The sequence below is a fragment of the Carya illinoinensis genome, chromosome 12 (assembly GCF_018687715.1).
Source record: "Carya illinoinensis cultivar Pawnee chromosome 12, C.illinoinensisPawnee_v1, whole genome shotgun sequence".
Classification (NCBI taxonomy): Eukaryota; Viridiplantae; Streptophyta; class Magnoliopsida; order Fagales; family Juglandaceae; genus Carya; species Carya illinoinensis.
In genome coordinates this window covers 25,004,343-25,026,102 of record NC_056763.1, presented here as the reverse complement: position 1 = coordinate 25,026,102, position 21,760 = coordinate 25,004,343, and the positions used below count along the sequence as shown (strand labels likewise).

Sequence of the window (21,760 nt, the reverse complement as noted above, 5' to 3'; positions counted from 1 at the left end):
TCAAGCCAAGAATCTCCTTAATCTTTCACATACCTATTCTTAAAACCAGTGAGAATTATTTACTGTACGTTGCCAACTGGAAAGTGAGAAAATGTATGAACAAGCACCAAATCATCCAACTTCAATCCTCAATAAAACTACAGGCCACACCAGCAATTATTAATCAAATGAAAGAGGATGCATAGATGGGGTAAAGGCCCAAAGGGTCCCCATTAGTTTGGTTTGATGAATATGAACACAGTAATGTACACAGCATAGTAGCCTCCGTTTTCTCTCTTTATTGCTGCATTTTTTGCTTTTAACTTGGAGGCTGGGACAAGTTTGAACGCTTAGCTCTCCCCATCTTTAATGGTGGATCAATCCCATCACCATCATCATCATCATAGACGTGAAGAAGAAAAGGAATGCCGGAGCAGCCACCGATTGGTACCTCTCCTGAAATCAACAGCACCACCATTAGTGTGTGTTGGGTTTGACGACAAATTACTGTTATTTTGAAGGGACCTCCACAATTTAACAACTCTATCCATCGGAGGGACCAGTTTTGAAGGCTCTCAAAACTTCAGAATTCATGGAGTTCTGATAAAAATTTAACACTCGTGAATATCTTGTCAGGATTTTAATGGCAATTAAAATTTGGAAACTGGACCAGGCGACAGGTAGGCATCTTGTACATTTATGTGCACAAGATCTATCATGTCGTCTTTGCTGCTTGACAGGTAGGTATTTACCGTCCATCATCTTCTTTATTCGTTATTTTTATTTTTTGATATCTATATATATATAGGAGGTTGAATTCGTGGAAGCAAGGTCTCGAATCACCTCGTTAAGGCTAGAAATATGAAATAAAGTATTTTATTTATAGTTTAAGAAATAAATCAGAAAATATAAAAGAAATTTTATTATAAATTTAGAAGTAAGATCCATGGAGGAAACCCATTACCGAATGCCAACAATGGGTTTTCCCAAGCAAAAAGTATCTTGGAATTCTACATGAATGTTTTTGCAGCATTTATTGTTGTTTATATAAATAATATTAAAGTTTTGTTTGGATGTTAAGAATATTCAAATAATTTATAAATATTAATAAAATGTTTTATAAAATATTAAATAATAGTAAAATAGTGATGAATAATTTGTAAATAACATTAAATTATTTATAAATAGTAATAAAATAATTTAAAAATATCCGACATCAATTATGTTTCCAAACACAGCCTTGAGACTGGTAGCAAGAATACAACTATTTTAGAGTCTGTTGATATTTTGGTAAAATAATAATTGTTTTAGAGTGATATTTACAACTCTTCAGTGTTTTGAAATAGATTTTTATTTGAAAAATCGAATTATATGTTATGTAATTAAACTTTTGGTATTATTATATACTCTTTTAAGAGTATACAACTCCCAATTAGGATTTGAATTCAAGATATGCACGTCGTTTTCTACCTTTGAACAGTTACCTGAAGCATTATCCATGGTCCCATTATCATACACTAAAAACGGCAAAGAATTTTTTTTTTTTAGTTCTTTGAAAAAGTTATCAACAAAGAGTTACTCACCGGAGCAGCAGAGGTAATGGACAAATAACCTGTGGGCGGCGTCAGGGGGGTATCAGAGCTCCCAGGAATAGGGGCCCCAGGAGTAGAGCCCCCGAAGTTCGTAGTGTTACTAACGCCGTCGTTTGTGGCAATGCAAAGGGCGTACGCAGGAGTCCCGTCAGGCTTGAACAGCCCATAATTCCTCTCCGAAGTCGGTCCGGGCTTCATGTTCTCGTTGAACAAAGCAAAGACGTAGATGTTCAGGTCCGAACTCGGCCTCATCGGTGTACCCTTCTTCTTCATCAGCTTAAACAGATTCCCGTTGTACTTCTTGGCGTTCTCCGGGGTCGCCCCGACCTCGTTCTCGTCCCCTCTCGACGGCCAACCCGTCTCGGAGATGTGAACCGGCAACTTCTTGTAGCCAGCTGAAGCGAGTGCGGCGTACACGGCGTCGATCTGCGCGAACAGCATGTTGTCGTAGCGGAGGTTCGTAACAGGGTCTACGACCCCTGGGTTCGGCTGGAAGAGAACGAAGTCCAGCGTGACATGCTTCGGGCTCGCCTTGTACGCGAAGTAAGGGTACGCGTTGATCAAGAATGGCGAGCCCGTCTTGGCGTGGAAGCTCAAAATCTGGGTGATACAGCCCGACAGATCGCGGCGAAAAGCCCCGGCCGAAGGTGGGTACGAGGTTTCGAGAATGGCCAGGGAGTGAGCGGTGGTCACAGCCACTTGCTTGTCTAACCCAAGATTCACGAGCGCCGTGTGCACGTTCTGCATTGCTGGTAGGAGACAACCTGCGAGAGAGGTGTCGTTGAAGGTTAAAACTTCGTTGCCAACGAAGATGGAGGTGATTTTCGTTGCCGGAAGGTAGGCCTGGACGTTGGTCTTGACCCAGGCTTGGGCATTTTCTGGGTCCTTCATCTTCGCCAAGTACTCATTTCCTAGCCCGACAACGAACTCCACGCCGGTGTTGGCGAATGCTTTGAGCACTCGTGGATCTGCGTCGTAGAGCTTCACCTTAGTGGCACCGATGGTTTTGACAAGAGGTACCACGCTCTCTGGCGAAGGTAGATTGTTCGCTATTTGGCCGTAGTTTATCCCAATTGAAGCAACCATTACAGGAAACAACAAAATTCCTAGTAATGCACATTGAAACCCGAAAATGGAACTTCCAAGTCAGAGAATGTAGAAACCAATTTACCAAACGAAGCCAAAAAGCCACAAAATACATCAGAAAAAACGAGATGACTGTGTAGCATACCTGAGATAAAAAGTAGTATTACCGAAGACCAGTCGCGAAATGTGCTCAACTCCATGGGACCGAGGATTCTCTCAAGCAGAAGATGAGATCAACTTGATTGATCGGTACTAGGGGGGAGCCAACTGAAAAGTTATGCAGCTGCGGCTCTTAAAAAAGAGTAAAGCCGTAAGGATATGAACGAGAAATAAATAGCAAGCAGCCAATGCGAGTCTGAGACCGTACGTGTGGACTGCAACCGGGAACGCTAGCTGTAGACCGAGAGAGAGAGAGAGAGAGAGAGAGAGATGGGTAATTTATGGTGTGCTGTATGCGCAGAACAGCGAGAAATCGGTAGTATTTACGATCAGTCGAAACTGCGTGATTACATTGTGATTACGGAGTAGGGTGTGTGAGTGCGAGGCTCCTGACTGAGATAGTAGCCGTCTTGTCATTGTCTTAAAAGAAGCATAGGGAATAGTAGTTGTGCGATTCTGATTGATTCTCTCTGCGGGGATGGTTATGATGCAGGGTTGAGGCGGGGCCCAAGGCTTGTTCTCCGACACCTTTCACATGGTAACCATTTCCAGACCAGGAAAAGCTTTTTTTGCGGTAAAGATTTACTACGTTTTCTGTTATTTGGATTTGTATTTATGTTGATTAGAAAAAAAAAGATTTGTATTTATGTTTCTTCCTCTCTTTAGCTGAAAGAGAAACCAGCGCAGAATACGTGGCCTACATGCAAAAAAAAACAAAAGAAACGGCAACTGCGACAACCTTTCGGTGACTCTTGCGTTTTATGTGGTAAAAAAGTAAGAACATTTTTTTATGAACAGTGAAGAAATAGAGCTAGAAATGAAATTTTTTGAAACGTGGCCCAGCGTGCCAAACATGCACTAAAGCTAATCATTCCGATGCATTGTCCCAGCTGTTTATCATGTAGGGAGCACAAAGCCTGCGACATCTTCAACTATTGATCCTAACCGTTCATTGAATTCCACTGACTTTGAAAATTATTTCAGGGGCAACTTGAGCTTGAACTTAGGTTGAGTCCGTTCTGAGAGGTTTTAGAACCCAACCCATTTGATCTCAAACCAATTATAGGATCCAATCCTTCGGAATGAATCTAAAAGCAACCATTTGCATATCATGAAGATGGTGAATATGCAGGAGAAAGAGGCACTTCACTTGCTGGCAAAATAACTAGATTTATTTACTTATATATTGCTTGTAAGTATTTTTAAGCACTAACTTCCAAAACCGGGTTTATCTTCTTCCTTTGTTCATAACAGCACATGTTCGCTTTATAACCCTCAAAATACTACAAAACAGCAGTGAGGCATGTTGCTTTTGCTCACGATTTGATACTTGAATGGGGTGAAAGCGCCAACTCCTAATATGATGTAGATTCTGTACGCGTGGCCAGACTTGTTAGTGTACTTAATACTAGTAGACGATAAGACATTGGATGTGGTGCTCAAGGAGTGGCAACATTTTCCTTGGCAAGAGGAGCAATTTCCTCTCCTTCAATTCCAGGTTCACCGCCTGCAACCCCCAGGGTCAGCAGCATCTTTTCCCATAGTCTGGCTGGTCCCTGCATCATACGATTCAAACCAGTGAGATAGAGAAATATTTTCTTTAATTCAAGCTTTAACTTGAGCAATAGAAAACTTTCTTGAGAGAATGCAAGTAAACTTTACGAATGGAACTTGCATCCCAAAGGGCGAATATTATACTGACCTTCCATGAAAGATCTTGGGCCATGCAATTCTGGATGATCTCTTTCAAGGCAGGGCTACCATAGGTTGCAAGAGCTCTCTTGACAGTTGCTGCTATTGCATTCACATCAGCTGGATCAACAGCATCACACTGTAAAGCATCCCGGCAACACAGATTCATTAGTTTCCATATGAAGTAGAACAGAGAAACAGAGGAATTGATGCACTTTCGTGTCACGGAGAAGCATGAAAATTCATTTGCTTACTTCAACATTGAAAGCTCCCATCTGAAATCCTGTAAAACCTTCTTCGACAGTGTCTACGAGGCCCCCAGTCGAGGCACAAATAGGCACCTGCGGACAAGTTACACGATAAGTGATGATTAGCTATGCAAAGTTTGTCAAGTGAGCTTTCAAAGTTTGTCAAGTGGAGAAGGGCTCTACCGTTCCATATCGCATAGCATGCAACTGAATGAGACCACATGGTTCAAATCTACTTGGGACTAGTATAAAATCAGCCCCAGCAATAATCATATGAGCCAAGGGGACATTAAATTTTGCCACTCCCCTGGCCTTGTTGGGATACATTATCTCCAGCATTTCAATTTGCTTCTCCATGGTTTTTTTGCCGGTTCCCTGATAGAAACAAAAGATTCAATTGTCAAACTCAATATGGTGCCTGTTGCAGCAGCTACACTTTAGGAGAGAGAACATCCTAAATGACTTACAAGGACTACGACTTGAACATCCTCCCCAATAAACTTTGGAATAGCCGCTGCCAGAATATCTGAACCTTTCTGCTCTTCCAATCTTCCAATGAAGCCTATCAAAGGAATATTTCTGTCAACAGGCAACCCAACTTCTGCTTGAAGGGCTTCCTTTAATAAAGGCTTTGCATCCATAACCTATAAATTATATATAATACCCATAAGTAATGATTTTTACAGGAAGATTTCCAAAGGAACTGAGTTTTTTTGCAAGTTACTTACAGTTGTGGCATCATACTTCACATCTACGTATTTATCTGTGGCCGGATTCCATTCTTGAACATCCATCCCATTCACAATACCAGTGATGCCAGTCTTACGAATGATGTTATCCAATTCAACACCTTTTTCAACTCCAGAAACAAGTTCCTGGGCATAGTATGGGCTCACAGTTACGACCCTGTCTGATTCTAATATTCCGGCCTTCATCCAATTGATTTTCCTTCCCTTGACTGGCTTTTCATACCTGCACCACAGAAATATTAACAACACATCTAGCAAGAGGATCATTCCCCAAATCTTGTCTATCTGAAACTCCTCGTTCTAATACAAACAAGAATCATTTAAGAGACTTACCCATCAATAAAGTCAAAAGAACCCTTGAATTGATCAGGCAAATTGAGAAGCGAGAAGTCTGGAAAAGCAAATCTGCCCTGGTAGGCGATGTTGTGGATACAGAAAGCAACCTGCCATCACTTATCAAGCTGCGTTAGCCCCTAAGTAATGAATAGTCAAGTTTAATCACCATTTCATAAGATGGTACTTTGAAGCAATAGCACCTTACCTTGGCAGTTTGGTAAATTCCCCTTGGTTTGTACATGGTTTTCAGGTAGCACGGAAGAAGAGCAGTGTGCCAATCATTAGCAATGAAGACAACATCCTCCCCTGCAAGGGGCAGAAAGGAAGATCCTTAATGAAGCTATTTATAGACAGAAACATCAAATTTTTTAAGAAACGAAGAAGGGGACCGCACCATATGGTCCAGAGAAATATTCACTGCTGTTTAGGTTCAGAACCCTTGGTGCCTCCAGAGCAGCCTGAAAGGTAAGAAAGGAGGTGGGGGGAAGTTTATTTGAGTTATCCTAGATGCTAAAGTTGATAACTATGAGATTGATCGGCTACCAGACTACAACTACATACTGAATGCATGATGAGATGGGAACCAACCTGAGTAGGCTGAATCATTGTTCGGTTTAAAAATGTCATACTAAAGACTTCAAACATTTTGTTACAAATTAATTATAGAAACACTCATTTCTCCCCTTAAAAGGCCTAATAAGAGGAGTATGATAACTCCTTATAAAATCCAGAATGAGTTTGTTCCTAAACCGTATGGGACTTCTCAATACACCCCATTACATGTGGGCCGGTATTTCCGGTACCATCATCGTGGGTAGGTTGCAGGAGCCCATCATCGGTCATAGGTTAGCCTGCTATGATACTATATAGAAACACTCATTTCTCCCCTTAAAAGGCCTAATAGGAGGAGTATGGTAACTCCTTATAAAGTCCAGGATAAGTTTGTTCCTAAGTTGTGTAGGACTTCTCAATATTAATTACTAGTAGATGAGCACTTTAAAGTTGGCAGATCATGGGTTGAAAGTCTGGCTTAATTGCAAGTAATGAACCAAACATTTTTTTCACCTTAAGAAATGACAGATAATTGGGAAAAATTCACAATTGTTGTGTGCCATCAGCAAAGTCAATTTTATGCTTTCTTCAATTTTCATCCCAATTCAATGGCCGAAGTTTGAAAATAGTAAATAAAATAAAGGGAGCAATGGATAAGTTACCTGGCACAACAAGCTGAAACGAAGTTGGTTATCTTGGTAATCCAGCCCAGTTCTGGGGCCATAGATTTTGGATCCAGTTTTACCCCATACCTGGAGTATTCAGAAAGTCAAACATCAGATGAATATTCTACTATTTTAAGTGTGGCTCATACCCAAGATTTTGGTGCTTCAAACACAAAATCAAAAGAGAACCTTCTCAAGGAATATTGGGTGATCCACAAATACACGATCAACTCCTCGCTTGTAGCAGTGGAAGAAGCGAACAGTTTCCAGTCTATCCCCAACTTTTATCTGGCACATGAGAGAACAATCAAGGGGGAATTCATAAGCCTAGAAAATTGAGCAAGACATGATCCCGCCAAAAGGAAGACTCTCCATAAACATAAAAGGAATGCTAGATTCAGTCATAATATATGAAGTTCTGTAGACTCTTTAAAAGAAACAGAGTCAACCATGAAAAAGTTAATTTTTTGATGTGGTTCATATTTCTCATACTTTTTTTCAAACAAAGTGTACTGAGTTTGTATATTCTAGGACTGTATAAATCATTTTCCAACCATGGATATTTACCTCAACTGGAACTTCAGTGTCCCATGCATCTTTGTACTGGTCATAACGTGGAGAGACTGTCATAACTCGGTGCCCCTTAGCCTAGACATTAATTGCCATAATAAATCATCAAACATATCCAACCAAATGCTCCAACTTATACCAGAATAGCTACAAATTACAACTGCAAACCAAGCAATGAGAATAATCAACAGTAAAAGAGAACTCCGCTATTACCGCCATTGCGGGTGGCAGTCCTCCAAGAACATCACCAAGTCCACCGGTTTTGCTCCATGGACCTACTTCAGCTCCCACAAAGACCAAATTCATTCCTTGTCCACATATAATTTTCCCAGCGGGCCTATCATTCTGAGTGTCTCCCACTTTGCTTCTTGCTTGCCCGGCAATTGCTTTTGCATTGGTTCTCATCTGTAGCATATCCAACTTGTTCAAAGATCTTAACCCATTATGGGTCATTGCTTGGCTCCTGAGCCCCATTTGTGCCAAGTTTGCTTTAGTTTCTGATCCTGAACTTCCATGACTGCTGGCATGTGAAGTTCTTGATACAAAGTGGGAGCCGGTCACGGTGGCCATCAATAATGCCCTTGGTCTGACATGAATAACAAGAGTAGTTCACAAAATGCTCGACATATATACTAATTAAAAATTACGATGCTGACCATTAAATGGAAAATTACTGTGAAATTAAGGTAGGTATCGAGCTTTCAATTAAGAAACTGACGACAACTGTTATCAAGACCGTAAGCAACACGCCCTTAGATGATCGGGATTGTTTTTGGGGAGTAATCAGATAATCAAATCGCTTGCAACAAATAAATTAATTTTTTTAGTAGTGAAATTAAGGTTGATTCGGACCTGACATGTCTCAAAGATGACAACAAAGCCAGAGCTCACTAAGCAAGAGTTCTACGAAAACAGATATAATACTTGGACGTTAGAAGACTTCTAATTTTCAGACTCTAAAACCAACACTTCAGCGAATGGCACAAAAATAGCTCAAGAAAGCAAATTTAACACACGCTCATGATAACAAACACAACCCTGAGGAGAAAATGAGAATCACTTTCACTTTCAAAATCACATCAAACCGAGAAAATCTCTGAACTTGATTTCTGATAACATCAAGAACTGAAGGCATCATAGGAAACCGAACATCCCAGAACTATTCTAGCAAAGTTTGGTTACAAAATCGTAGGAGATCATCTGGGTACTTACAAAGTTGCAACCTCAAAGAGTGAGGAAGTGTTTTTCTGATCACTTCTCAGTCTCAGGAGTCAGAATCGAGCTGCTGACAGTTGAAAGGTTGGCTTTAGGACTTTCCGTGACCGTGAGAAGGCGTACACCGAAGATCTAGTATTTGTACTTGCGCACCAAAATTTTCGTGCCATGACACGTGGCGATATAGGGATGGTTGATTTATCTACCGTTTCCTGGGCACCTCAATACTGGCACGTGGGTGGGCCCGCCTAGTGCGAAATTGGTCGTCTGCTCAGCCCACCTCCCGAGGTAGATATTTTTGCTTATTTTTTGAAATAAAACGACACAAGTGGAAGAAAACGACACCGTGGAGGCTTTCTTTGTGGTTCAGGTTGATTGAAGACGACTCGGGGGCGGGCCCCGTTTGAAGAAAGCAACAAACTCAACATGTCAGGACTCAGAAGCGATCTGGATGGATTCCATTCCCGTCCTGAGAGTTCATACGTTTTCTAATGATATAAAAATCATATATATAAATTACAATGGACGGTGGAGAAGCTAGCAAGTGGAATTTTGTTTAGTTAACATAATTTTGAGAAATTTTTTTAATTAATAAAAAAAAACTTATTATGATGCATATTCTATAGAGTTTTGTGAAGATAAATAAATCATTTTAAAAAATAAAATTAAAAAGTTATTTGAATATAATCATTTTAATTTTTTCTAAAAATTATTTTAATTTGCAATTTTTAACTTTTCAGCGAAAATCTAGGTAGACGACCAAATAAAAAGTTGAAATTAATTTTTTTAAAATTTTTTAAAGATATTTGGATTAAAATTGGATTTTTTTTTACCTTTTAAAATTTAGGAAAATCAAATAAGCCCTTTAAGTCTTATTGAAACTTTATATCTTAATTATACTGTTTATAGCAATGATTTAAAAGTGACTCGATAAGTATATTTTATCTATTTTATTTTTTTATGTATTTTTAATATTTAAAAATTATAATATTATTTAAAAATATTTTTTTAATTATTAAAAAAATATCAAAACACATTGTTAAGATCTAACTATCAGTGAATTTAGCATTTCTGTAATTTAAAATAAGAACTGGACACGATATTTAAAAATAAGAAAATTCAAAAATAAATGTCGCGTTAATGATTCAGGAGATTGATGTGATTAAGGTCGAGTACTGCAGGAGAATAATGCACTTGCACTCGTGGCTCACGAGTCACGGGTCTTTCCACCAGAAAGCAGTTGTCATCCTTTGGAACCACGCAAATTTCACTGTGGAAGATTTTTTTTCCCCAAAGCACCGGTTGTGGCTGTAAAAGAACCGAAGAGGCAGGCTCCTGTGGCCGAAAGCAATTTGTTTTGAAATGGGTGGATCCTTTGCTTGCCAAATTGCAATCATGCACAATGCTTTTTCTTCACGGCCACAATATCATGGGTCCGGCGGTCATGCTGATCGCTCCTGGACGAACGAACCTTCAGTCATTTTACGAACACATATCTATGCATGTGGCTTTGAAGAAAACGCCAGACGGAAGCATTTTAGTAACCTGGTATAAAAGATCATTCTCAGAAACGAATGACTCTTTTTGAGCTTAAATATTAAAATGATATTGATTTTGACATTAGAGATTTCCTGCTTACCGGTCTCTATCTCGCGGTATTTTTTTTATCTTCACAGGTCCAGGATTGAAATTCTTAATTGTTAAGAGTCTAGTATAAAGATACGCAAAATACGATGCTAACAAATATATTATATAAAAATAAATTTATAAATTAACGTAATTTTATAAAATTTATTATATTTATTATCTATTTTATAATAAAAATAATTTTATAATTTAATCTATTATATTAAGTCACGTTAATTTATAAATTTATTTTTATATAATTATTTTATAGTTAAAATATTTTTTTTTTGTCACGTGGCAAGTTACATTGCACTTACTGGTCCAACTATCGGTACTAGTAGCAGGATTCTATTAAGATATTTTCGATATTCTTAAATATTTTTTTTCCAACATCACTCAAATGTAATATATTTTTAAATTTTAAATCTTGAAATTTTTTATTTAATCATGATAAATTTTTCAAACTTTCAAATAAAACAAATAAAATAATATAAATTTTTTAAATTTTAAAATAATAATATAATTTTTTGTATTTATTTTTTTTCTCTTTTCTCAAGACTCAGTTAAATGTCTTAACTTAAAGTATTTTACTATTATTTAAAATATTCTAAACGTCTAAAAAAATCTTAATATTATTATTATTAATATTGTAAGTGAATATAATTCGAAATTAAATAGTACTAGCAACCGCAAACAACTAATCTCCTTGGAGCTTTTTTTTTTTTTTATTGCATCATGTGTTGGAGAAAGTTAGTAAACAATAGAATTCTAAAACCGGCTAGGGTCTCACAATTTTGAGGTTCGAATTAGAAGTGTAGTTATGTTTGGACGTTGAGATGAGAATTTTTAATTTGAGATAAAAGTTAAAAGTTAAATAAAATATTATTTTTTAAAATATTATTATTTTGAGATTTGAAAATTTTAAATTATTTATAATATTTTATATAGAAATTTTAAAAAATTATAATGATAAGATTAGATAAAGTGAAAATTTTGTGTTTAAAAAAGACTTCCAAACTATTCTAATTAAAGAGGAAGTCTATGAAAAGATAGAATTTGATAGCTACATGTTTAGTATTTCCAATTATTTTTTAATACATATTATTTTTCCATATTTATAGATAAACAAGACTGGAGAAAGAATAGAAATATAATAAATTAATAATATTAATTGAGTTATGTAATAAATTAAATATGATAAAAAATAATTTAGAATACTGTATATATTAAAATATTATAAATATCTTTTATAAAAAAATTATATACATCATATTATCATCTTACTTTTTTTCTTAAAGAAGAGCGGAAGGTCACATATCTAAAAGTGACCCATTTCTATATTTATTAAAAACCCTCATTTTTCACGGAGGAATACCGTGGAAACAAAAACAAAACCCAGTAAAAAACCAAAAGAACCAAAATCAAAAAACTAAACAACAACAATTCTATTAGACAAGAAAAACAACTAGATCTAACATTTTAAAGATATGAGGCCTAAACTGTCTAAAAGGATCAATCATCGCAGAAATCGAGGCATATTACAATTATTATCATTTTATTTGTATCACTATTGAATGATTATTTATTATATATATTTTTATTATAAAAAAATAAATATATCACATGTGAGATATTATAAATGAGATGGCGATATCACGTAGCATCACTTTTATTATTAAAACCAGTCACAACGTGGGACAAACCAAACCCAACAAGTCTGGGAAAACTAACGAGGTTGCCTGGAAGTTCAAAATCAAGAAAATTCCTGAAGCTTTACTTGTAAAACCAAGAAAGGGCACTTTTAAAAAGAGCTCCATTTTACTCTGTCCCGATCGATCCATTGCCGGTAAAGTACTAAGAAACCCTGCATTTAATTGAGTAGAAATTATATTTAAGTTAGAAAGTGGGTAAGTTTATGCATTATTTAAAATAAATAAATAAATAAATATGATATTTATATAAAATAATTAAATTTTTAATAATATATATTTTTAAATGCACGGTATTTACGTACGGTATCTAACATGAGTTTTATTATATATAAATAAAATTATATATTAATCTATAAATTAATATTAATTACTTCATATTTAAAATTTAACTTAATATTATTTTTAATAAAATTTACTTTTTTAACTAATCATATTAAATTATAACTAAATTTTTACATCTAACGTTACTATTACTGATGGGGTAAGTGCAAGCCAACTAACCCAGCAGATGAGAAAGGGTGGAAAAAATAGTAAGGGGAAAGATAAGCTCAAAAAGGGGAAAGGTTAGTACATAAATGAATGCAGTCCGTCAAAGGTACGTCATGTCCTAATCCATATCTCCATGTGTTTGAAGTTGGAACGGTTCCCCCATCCCCAGACTCATTCCAAGTTGCAGCTTCGCCTCTTAAGCCAGGAAGTTTCACACTAATGCGTTCCTATCTTTCTATCTATTATAAGCATTATTGGCATTTATGCTATAAACATTTACTTTTGTATATTTTATATATATTTTATTAATACAATTGATTACATAAATTTTTTTAAAATACTACTAATCATATTAACAGAATATATAAAATAATACATAAAAGTGACTGTATATAAAATTTTTCTTTGTTGAAATATTAGGTAGCTAAAGTTTATAGAATTATGCTTCAAATTTCACTACCATTGGCTAAAAGTGAGCTAAAAATTTAATTAGTATTGTAACACAACTAAATAATAGAATACCCTCTTCTTCCTCTCCCAAGAAATAGATGGAAAAATAATAAAGTAGAAAAGGAAATAATAATTTATTGGTATAGAGAAAAGTCAGCTAATCAAACGTGGAGAGAAATACATTGAGCCAAGTTCAAAGAAGAGAAGTAATATTTATTTCAAAAATGAAAAATGGAGCCCATTCAATGTTCCGATCTGGAGGTTCCTTGCCCCTTGGCCGATCAAGTATCAAGGAACTGGAGCTAAGAAAAATCTATGTGGGTCAGAGTTGGTGTGCGGAAGATGTGAGTTTGAGATGTATCTTACAAAATTAGAACAAATGTTGTTTTGAAGGCGCATAGCTTTGTTATATGTTGTTTGAAATGTTGCCACAAGTTATATTAATTAAAACAATGTCGACGCAAAGGAATTCTCACACAGGCTATGAAACCTTCATGGGTGTCAACTTGAATTAGTAAATGAAAATGGGGCAAGAGACGTAACGCCATCATCCGCACTTGTCTGTTCATGAACACGCCGACTTTGTGAGTCCCAAAGTCTCTGATGATGCTTAAGGGCCGCCATTGATGGTGGCTTTTGACGTCATTAGTTTTTGCCAATTTTCATGTCAAATGCTTTTGAGCAAATGAAGACCAGGTCTTTCTTTCCTTCGCTTTGCTTTCCCCTTAGGCTATCCTGAGTAAACCGACGCTGACTGTCGGCTAGGATATATTGGAATCCTACGCATGCACACTGGGGCATGGGGTCCAGTTGCCGTCTTTAGCTTTCCACGCTTTTTCGAGACACACGCTTCCTAGAATTCCCCCACCCATTACGGAAATTGAACTGCTTTCCGTTTCCCTATTTTTTTCCTATATATATAACCTTCGTCTGCTGGTCCTCACAATCAACGCAAACCAGAACCAACATCAATCCCTCTACAGCTTTCTCTAGACAGAAACCCTTTTCTCTTGGGGTTTGTCTTTCGAGGAGTAAAGACTCAAAGAGAGGGAAAAAAAAAGTCATGAATTCCATGTTCAGTTCCTTTGACGCCGTGTGCGCAGAGTTGTTGGGCCAAACTGTGAGGGCTTCCTTCCCTTCTATCGCCAAGGGGAGCAGTAATACAACCGCCGCCCCCGCCGCCAGCATCGACATGAGCAAGAAGCAGCAACAAGGAGACTCGCTTCCAACGCCGGCGTTTGTTAAGAAAGATAAGAAGCAGCAGCAACGGAGGGCGCCGAGGTTCGCTCCTGAGTTGGATGGACTGAATTGCTTTGAGACCCTCGTCTCTCACTAGTTTTTGCTACGTTTTTCAAGTTGCGCTATATGAATATGTTGTGCGGCTGATGGAGATCGGATTACACGTACGGATATAGCAGATGATAAAGATTAACGTTACCGAAAATTTGATTACTTTTCATCCATTCTTTGATGAATCGATCTTGATTCCGACGGCTATGTAAACTACTGGTTCTCTAATTGATCAGCTGTTGTTCCTCTTTATTACTTGTTTCTCTTCTTATTTTTCTCAAGATTCGTTTATTGATTCTTATTCATTCATCTCAACTTTGGGCATGAGATTCTCAAGCGCAAACTCATTTAAACGTGGGGTTTATTTTTTATTTTTATATTTTTCTGATCAAGCTTGTATTAAAAGTTAAGAAGATAAAAGAGGAAAGCATATGAGAAACCTAACAAAAAATTTATTACAGAAATTGCAGAGCAACAAATTAAAATGAGCAATCGATCCTATTGGGTACGAAATGAATCTGGTCCAACCCACTAGGAAACAGTTTCGTAACTTCGTTAGTAAAATGATGAGGACTCAAACGCAAAAAAAAGGTAAAAAGCACCTAAATAAAAGATGAGTGCTCTCTACGAATTGGATTGATCTCCACTATGCACAGAGGCCCCTCAGATTTTCTATCGATAGAAAGAATGCGTCTTCTTAAACCTCATTCAAGACCCAAATTTCTTCGAAAAGTATTAAGAGATATGTAAGATCATGAGACCATACAAATCATCAAGTATTAAGCGATATGTGGACACTTTTGGTTGTCAGGACAAAGCCAGGGTCCAGCCCTGGCCTGCCCGGGGTTTCCTCAGGCCCAATAATATATATATATATATGTATAATATATATATATATATATATATTTATGTGGACAATGCTAGGGTATTATCAAATATATTCACCAAATGTGTTTAATTATGAAAAAAAAATCACTAATAACTACTTATTTAATTATTAAGAAAAAAAAATATATGAGTGAGATCATTTGATGGGTATATTTGGTAATCATATTATCATTTTTCTCTATATATATATTAAAAAAGTAAATTTGGAAGTATAAAATAGTGTTAACCCCAAAACGATCGTCATTTTGATGGTTGACTGTGTTCTATATAAAGAAAGCTGCAAAATCCTAATTCAATGCCATTCTCTCCTCTCCTTTCTACTCTCTCCCTTAGCCCTTATGTAACTTTGTTTTACCTCCAGGTTTCCCTTCTCTCTTATTTTGTTCACCTCCTCCTCCGTCTTCTCCTCATCCGCTTTTCCTTCTCCTCCACTTTTTCTTTTTGAAGATTTTGACTGTGAGACAACCGTGGGCCAAAAATGGTCATGGTTTGGTCATGGTTCTTTGCTCAAACCCACGACCTCATCATGGTCTAATAGGAGCAGAAGGTTGCGATTTTTTCTGAAATGTTTTTTTTTTAATCTATGTTTGTAACTTTGTATATTTGTTGTTGGTGGTTTTCTAGATAGATCAGCGGATTTGGTGAAAAACTTGGGTTGGTTTTGGATTTTGTTGTTCTTTTTCGGTTGTGTTTCAATGTGAGTGGGCGGGGTGGGGCAAATGGCCATGGGGTCAATCTGTCCCCCGGCATCTAATCGGGAGCACCAACTCAGGGGGGTGGGGCCAATCTGTCCACTGGGTGGGTTCTTTCTAGAGAGAAAAAAATTTGGAGATAGGGAAAAGGTTTCAGGTATTATTAGTAGTGGGGTTTACAAAGTGACTCAACAAGATTGTGCTTAACCATTCACCGTTTTGTGCTCTTCAAATAACATCTGATTTATTTAATTAAAATATTTTAGTTCATTTGGATCTAATTAAGTTGAAAATTTCTATTTATCATCTCTACGGCACACACTATATGATTTATCATTTTTGTGTAAATATGTGTATTTAAATAGGACAAAAATGACAAATCTCATATTAGTATAAGATGTTAAGATGCAAAGTAGCATTTCTCGATTAAGTTATCCTCAGCCTAAACAACAATGTCAACAACAACAAAAGACTGTTTTAAGCTTCGGGTGTGAACAGAAGTCGGAGTTTTTCAAGAGTTATACAATCTTTAGATTCAAAGTCTTGGGCTTTATAGTAGGGTAATAGTGACAAATTGGAAGCATAAACAGAACTGGGATACGTGCTCAAGGAATTCTAATTTTGAGATCCGAAGACCTTGAATACTATGCCTTAAAAGGAACTTTACATAGGGAGTCCCAGGGGATGATCGCATGTCTACGCAATAAACATATGATTCTGTGCATACATGAATTGTGAGAAACCCGGGGATTTGCTAAGCCACATGCAACGAAAGAAACAGAGCTTACCTCAGGGATGCATGGGCCCAGCGAACCAGAGGGCACCAGGCTCGCCTTTTGATATCACTCAGTCCTCCATGACCCACAGATGGGAGGCCATGAGGCATCTATTTTTCTTAGATGCATTATGGCTCTCTGTGTATCCTCAACTCTTTTGTAAACCAAACCCCATACGCATTCGACCAGTTTTAGAGTCTCGGTCGAAATCCTCTCCTCGATTGGAAAGTGGCCATGCATGAAGAAGCTCCAAGGCAGATATCACAAAAAAATACGAGTTTGCTTGTAAAGGGCACCAGTAATTGCATAATAAACTCTTGCAAAAAAAAAAAAAAATTCATAATCAACTCTTTTTAAGGAAATGCATCATGCTCTGAAAATTATCAATGTATTCATATTCTGTTGTTTGTTTCTTTTAGTCATAATGCACAAGGATGAAGCCACGTAGGAAATATGAAAAAGACCGAGGACATGAATATGAAAGAACTTGAATATTCTTGTTATTTCTGGAGCATGAGATCCTTAATGACATCTCCAACTATGACGACTACATCTACGAGCGGTCTTCTCTTCTCCAATCTAAAGCTGCTCTATAGCTCAAACAATAGGAAAAGAATTATGTTTTCTATCCTCTAAAAAGGGGGCAAGTAGGAGATCCATCATTGAGCAGTTTCTCACTTCACTGCAACAAAGAAGTGGCCGGTATCTCTCGAATGACGCGAAAAGCATTCTCAATCACAACCTCCTTCCAATTCTCCCAAACCTTCTGGCTACTCCAAATATAACTGCCTTAGTCAAGAGCCCCCGGTCAAGGCTACAGGCAAGGAGGATTGCTCCACCAACAATTAGAAGCTTGGGTATGTTTTTCTCCTTTTGGTTCCCAGATGAGTCTTGCTTTTCAACCTCAGACGAATCACTGCTGTTGTTTTCCAATGATCTCACGTAGTCTGCACTGACCTTGGTGTTGATCTGGGCCATGAAAGCACAACGTGATAGTGGGGCTCCAGATGCTCTCTGCTTTTGATATGCGCGTAAACCGGGGTCAATCTTCTTTACAGCACCCCACATGCCTTGACGAACCCCAAGCTTTGCAATCTCCCATGGTATACCCATATCTTCATGATGAAATAGCAACACCTCACATGCAGTCAACTGGCCATCTCTCTTCGATTCAACTGGTAAATATACAACAGAAACACGTCTCAGTCATTGATTTGGTCCAAGACCACGAGAAATAGCATAGAGAAAATACTAATAATCTAAGCTGCTGCGGCACAGACCATTATGTCTCAAGAAAGATACCCATCTTAGGAAAATTCACAGGTTTTCTTTTTAATCCTCTTTCACTAGTGGAAACCAAAAATATACCAACTTTGCAGCAGCGAGATTCAAAACTAAGAATGAAGGCGTTCCACTTTTACAACACCACAAAAATGGGAGGAATACATATAGGCACTTTTCATGATGAAAAGATGCACGGTAAAACTAATATTACCTGCACGAATGCACCAACTTGAATAGTACAAATCAACACGTCTAGGTTTGTTGCGCCTTGGCACCAAGGAGCTGGGTACTCCCTAAGATGATAGAAAACATGAAAACAGGTTATTCCTTATTCAGAAACTTCAAGAAATCAAATTTAGCCAAAATTATAAACAGTGGTAAACAAATAGAGAAATGAAGTCGAAGGATGCCATTGAGAATCGTGAGTTAGCTGCATGCTGCTTATGACACTCCATATGTCCTCCACTCATCCTTGAGTGGTTTTTGTAAGAAATCAATTCCTCGGATGGTTTTTGTGCAACTTTTTATTGTTACTAACAATTTGAGGAAAAAAAAGTGCCATGTGCAAATAAAGCTTATGATACATAACTTGTGACTAGCCTCACATTGCCCAAGTTTTGATGCTACAGGAAAATCATTTGCAACAGAATCTCTCTCTCTCTCTCTCTCTCTCTCTCTCTCTCTCTCTCTCTCTCTCTCTCTCCCTCCCTCCGGAAAAGATGCAGTAGTTATAAAGCTACATAAACCATCATACTTAGAAAACTAACAACTATCATCATATATCATGTCACAGCATCAAATTGCATTGCAACAAGTGGTTAGAACACAAAAAAGAATCTGAAGGATACTACATCTGTTTGTCCAATTGACTATACATTCTTGAAACTACGAAGACAATTTGAAACTACAGAAGTAGATAAATGTGAAGACACTTCTAGGTGCAACAGATCTCAAACTTAAGCATTTTCCCTCTCAGCAAATACAACAAAAAGAAACAAACAGAAGTGCCTAATTCCTTAAACTAAAGAACACACTTCAAAACTATAACTTTGCCAGTTTTAGATAATACCAAATAAGCTGAAATCATCCCATACCTTTGTTACACAGTAGTAAGATCGTCCAGATTGCCAGATTCGACGGCCTATTATATACTCTCTATCACTACAAAAGAAGGGGAACTGCAACATAGAAAACATTGTAAGACACAAGCAAATGAAACAAGGGCAATACAAGCATCTAAAGATTAAGAAATGCTCTCCTTACCTTTCGCACCCACTGCACCAGCATGTTTCCTGTAGTGGGACACTCTTCCAAGGTTGTAGCATGTATAAGCATGTCATCCCACTTTACTCGAAACTCGTCATCCCAAAAGAATTCCCTCACCAACTCAGGAGTAGCATCCTCAAACAAGGTCCTACTCCGATATTGTGGAGGGCCAGTCTAGCAAAGACACCAAAAAGTAAATCAAAGAGTGCACAAACGTTACATTCCAAACTAATATGATGCTAGAGTCACTTCCACAAGCCCATCATGTCGCCATCAAACTACATTTTTTTGTGGTCGTTCTCAAAATACATATCCTCTTTTAATAAATAATGGTGGGGACATAATTAATTGTTCATAAACTACATATTCATGGTGGGAAGCCCAAGAAATGAAAGAAAGGCACCTCAGGGTCTCTACGCCAAGCTTGATAGCTCATACTAGGGGTAGAACGGTCCATCATCTGAATCCAAGCAGGGCCACCATCACTTTCCTCAACTAGCCGGCATATGTGCTCTAAATCCTCTTCCGTCACCCAAGCCGATTTTTCAGCATCGTGCTGTGACAAACTGCCCAATTAAAGTAAAGTTGTTAGAAGATCACAGTTTCATTCTCAATTGCCATTTCCATGCTCTGATTCAAACTCCATGATTGGAAATTTTCAAATTCACATTAGCTAAAAATGACCTGATGGCTTCTTTCTTTCCGGAGCAGAGCTGCCTTGCTCGTAGCTCCGTATCGAAACCAAAGAAAAAACAAATCTAGCTTCTAGACAATGACATGACCCAAATCTTAATTCAACAGTTGGACTTATTTCCACCTCCTTAACCAAAGTATTAAGAAATGATAAGAAATGAATTATTAGCAAAGCCCAAGTCACTAGATCGCTTAAATAACAAAAACAAACCAAACAAACCTGGAATCAGATTTGGTGGCAGCGGGTGGCAAAGAGAGACTCTCCTTATCATCGGCAGTCCAAGAAACGCAGCTGGGCAGCTGAAACTTCAAGGTGTTCAACTTCAAGATTGGAATGGAAGCGAAACACGTGGTCATCGATGAGGCCGGTGACGCTGGCAAAGCGTCCTTGGACACGTAGCAATTGCCCAGATTCTTGGCCCATCTGGGCTTCCATGCCCATCCAACCAAAACCCCAACAATAACCGCCATCCACAGAGGCGTTATGAACATCATGAGCTCGCTTAGCATACCCACCATTGTGGGTCTCCGCAAAATCTCCAATAAAGCCGAAAGCAAGGCCATAACCAAAGAAACCCGACAATGAGACGAGGGGACGCCCGAATTAAATACTCAACGAAGACCCAGAAAAAAATAAAAAATAAAAAAAAATAGAAACAATATTTGAAAGAACTCTCGATTCAATCGGATTGGTGAAAGTCAAAGCACAGCGATCATTCGAGGGTTTCAAGGGAGGGAGAGGGAGAGGGAGAGGGAATAAGATAAAAGATAAACCCCCAGAACCAGCCTCAATAAATTCAGTCGAAATATAAATTTAAAGAAAAGAAAAATAAATAAACAGAGAAAGAAGCTTGGTGAAGACTGAATGATGAGATTTAGATACGAGTTCTTGCAGCAGCCAGCGAAGAAGACAAAGTATTTTCAGAAGCTACGGATAAGGATTTCGAGATAAGCGGTGGAGAGACGTTGTGTTGGGATTACCGTAGGCCCGAAATTTTGGTATTTTCAGGCTCTTTAGAGATGTTTTTGGCTTTTGGGCAAATTGCTGCTGTTTGTTTGTGCGCGCGCGCTATGTTTAGAGGGGTAAGAGTTATCTTTGATGCGCAACAAATGCTCGAGGAAATGAATTTAAAAGGGAAAGTTACACGGATAAGGTTTTATATATACACATAACCCAGAGAACGCGACGGACGCGGAAATTTACCCCCCAAACAACTGCGAACTTCTGCTAAAAAAAAAAATGTGCTTTGAAAAATGAAAACGTACGGTCTATTGGACCTAATCTACGGCTGACTGCTCATTACCACTCCACAGTCTGTATCACATCTCTGCTGTATAATCTACGGCTCTGTTGTCACCGCGTCCGCGTTCACACGCCTTTCTTTTTTGCATTTCTCAACCTTTCCACACCTTTCATTTTGTGCTTGCATTTTTTGTGGTGTATATTGATAGGGAAAATGCATAAAACATCCCGATGATTGGTTTCAATAAAAAAAAATATTTTTATTTTTATTTTTATTTAATAATTAAATAATTATTTTATTAATAGTATTAAGAATTACTTAATGATTAAAAAAGATATTAAAAAAATATATGAAAAAGAAATAATAAATACACTAATTAAAGAATCTCTCGAAAACTATCGTCGATAGTTGTAGTGCTATCCTATTGATAGCGATCAATGTAGTTTTCTGTAATTTTCCATTTGAGACAAACATATAAAGTAAACTTTAAAATATTTATTAAATAGT

General features: G+C 37.4%; 3 protein-coding genes across 5 annotated transcripts; all 3 read right to left on the bottom strand.

The window, feature by feature from the left end:
- Window positions 1–96: 96 nt before the first annotated feature.
- LOC122289759 (glucan endo-1,3-beta-glucosidase 11-like) lies at window positions 97–3,227 on the bottom strand. Of its 2 annotated transcripts, none has more exons than XM_043097027.1 (3): window positions 2,803–3,227; window positions 1,563–2,680; window positions 97–435 (listed from the first exon to the last, which is right to left on the bottom strand). In XM_043097027.1, the coding sequence occupies exons 1-3, from the start codon at window positions 2,855–2,857 to the stop codon at window positions 346–348; spliced, it is 1,263 nt and encodes a 420-aa protein (XP_042952961.1). In that variant the 5' UTR covers window positions 2,858–3,227; the 3' UTR covers window positions 97–345. The 2 variants fall into 2 exon arrangements, with proteins under 2 accessions (XP_042952961.1, XP_042952962.1); XM_043097028.1 differs by having other exon boundaries at window positions 1,563–2,677; window positions 2,803–3,223.
- A 739-nt stretch (window positions 3,228–3,966) lies between these two features.
- Window positions 3,967–8,999, bottom strand: LOC122289758 (granule-bound starch synthase 1, chloroplastic/amyloplastic-like). Of its 2 annotated transcripts, none has more exons than XM_043097025.1 (14): window positions 8,841–8,999; window positions 7,842–8,214; window positions 7,626–7,706; window positions 7,248–7,346; window positions 7,056–7,145; window positions 6,236–6,299; window positions 6,047–6,147; window positions 5,839–5,948; window positions 5,485–5,728; window positions 5,224–5,400; window positions 4,940–5,131; window positions 4,763–4,849; window positions 4,519–4,647; window positions 3,967–4,372 (listed from the first exon to the last, which is right to left on the bottom strand). In XM_043097025.1, exons 2-14 carry the CDS (start codon window positions 8,196–8,198, stop codon window positions 4,256–4,258), a joined length of 1,848 nt encoding a protein of 615 aa, XP_042952959.1. In that variant the 5' UTR covers window positions 8,199–8,214; window positions 8,841–8,999; the 3' UTR covers window positions 3,967–4,255. The 2 variants fall into 2 exon arrangements, with proteins under 2 accessions (XP_042952959.1, XP_042952960.1); XM_043097026.1 differs by lacking the exon at window positions 8,841–8,999 and adding an exon at window positions 8,689–8,831.
- Window positions 9,000–17,135: 8,136 nt separating this feature from the next.
- On the bottom strand, window positions 17,136–21,143 carry LOC122289488. The gene is made up of 6 exons (XM_043096526.1): window positions 20,230–21,143; window positions 19,720–19,882; window positions 19,314–19,490; window positions 19,145–19,228; window positions 18,262–18,343; window positions 17,136–17,941 (listed from the first exon to the last, which is right to left on the bottom strand). The coding sequence occupies exons 1-6, from the start codon at window positions 20,571–20,573 to the stop codon at window positions 17,502–17,504; spliced, it is 1,290 nt and encodes a 429-aa protein (XP_042952460.1). The 5' UTR covers window positions 20,574–21,143; the 3' UTR covers window positions 17,136–17,501.
- Window positions 21,144–21,760: the final 617 nt, after the last annotated feature.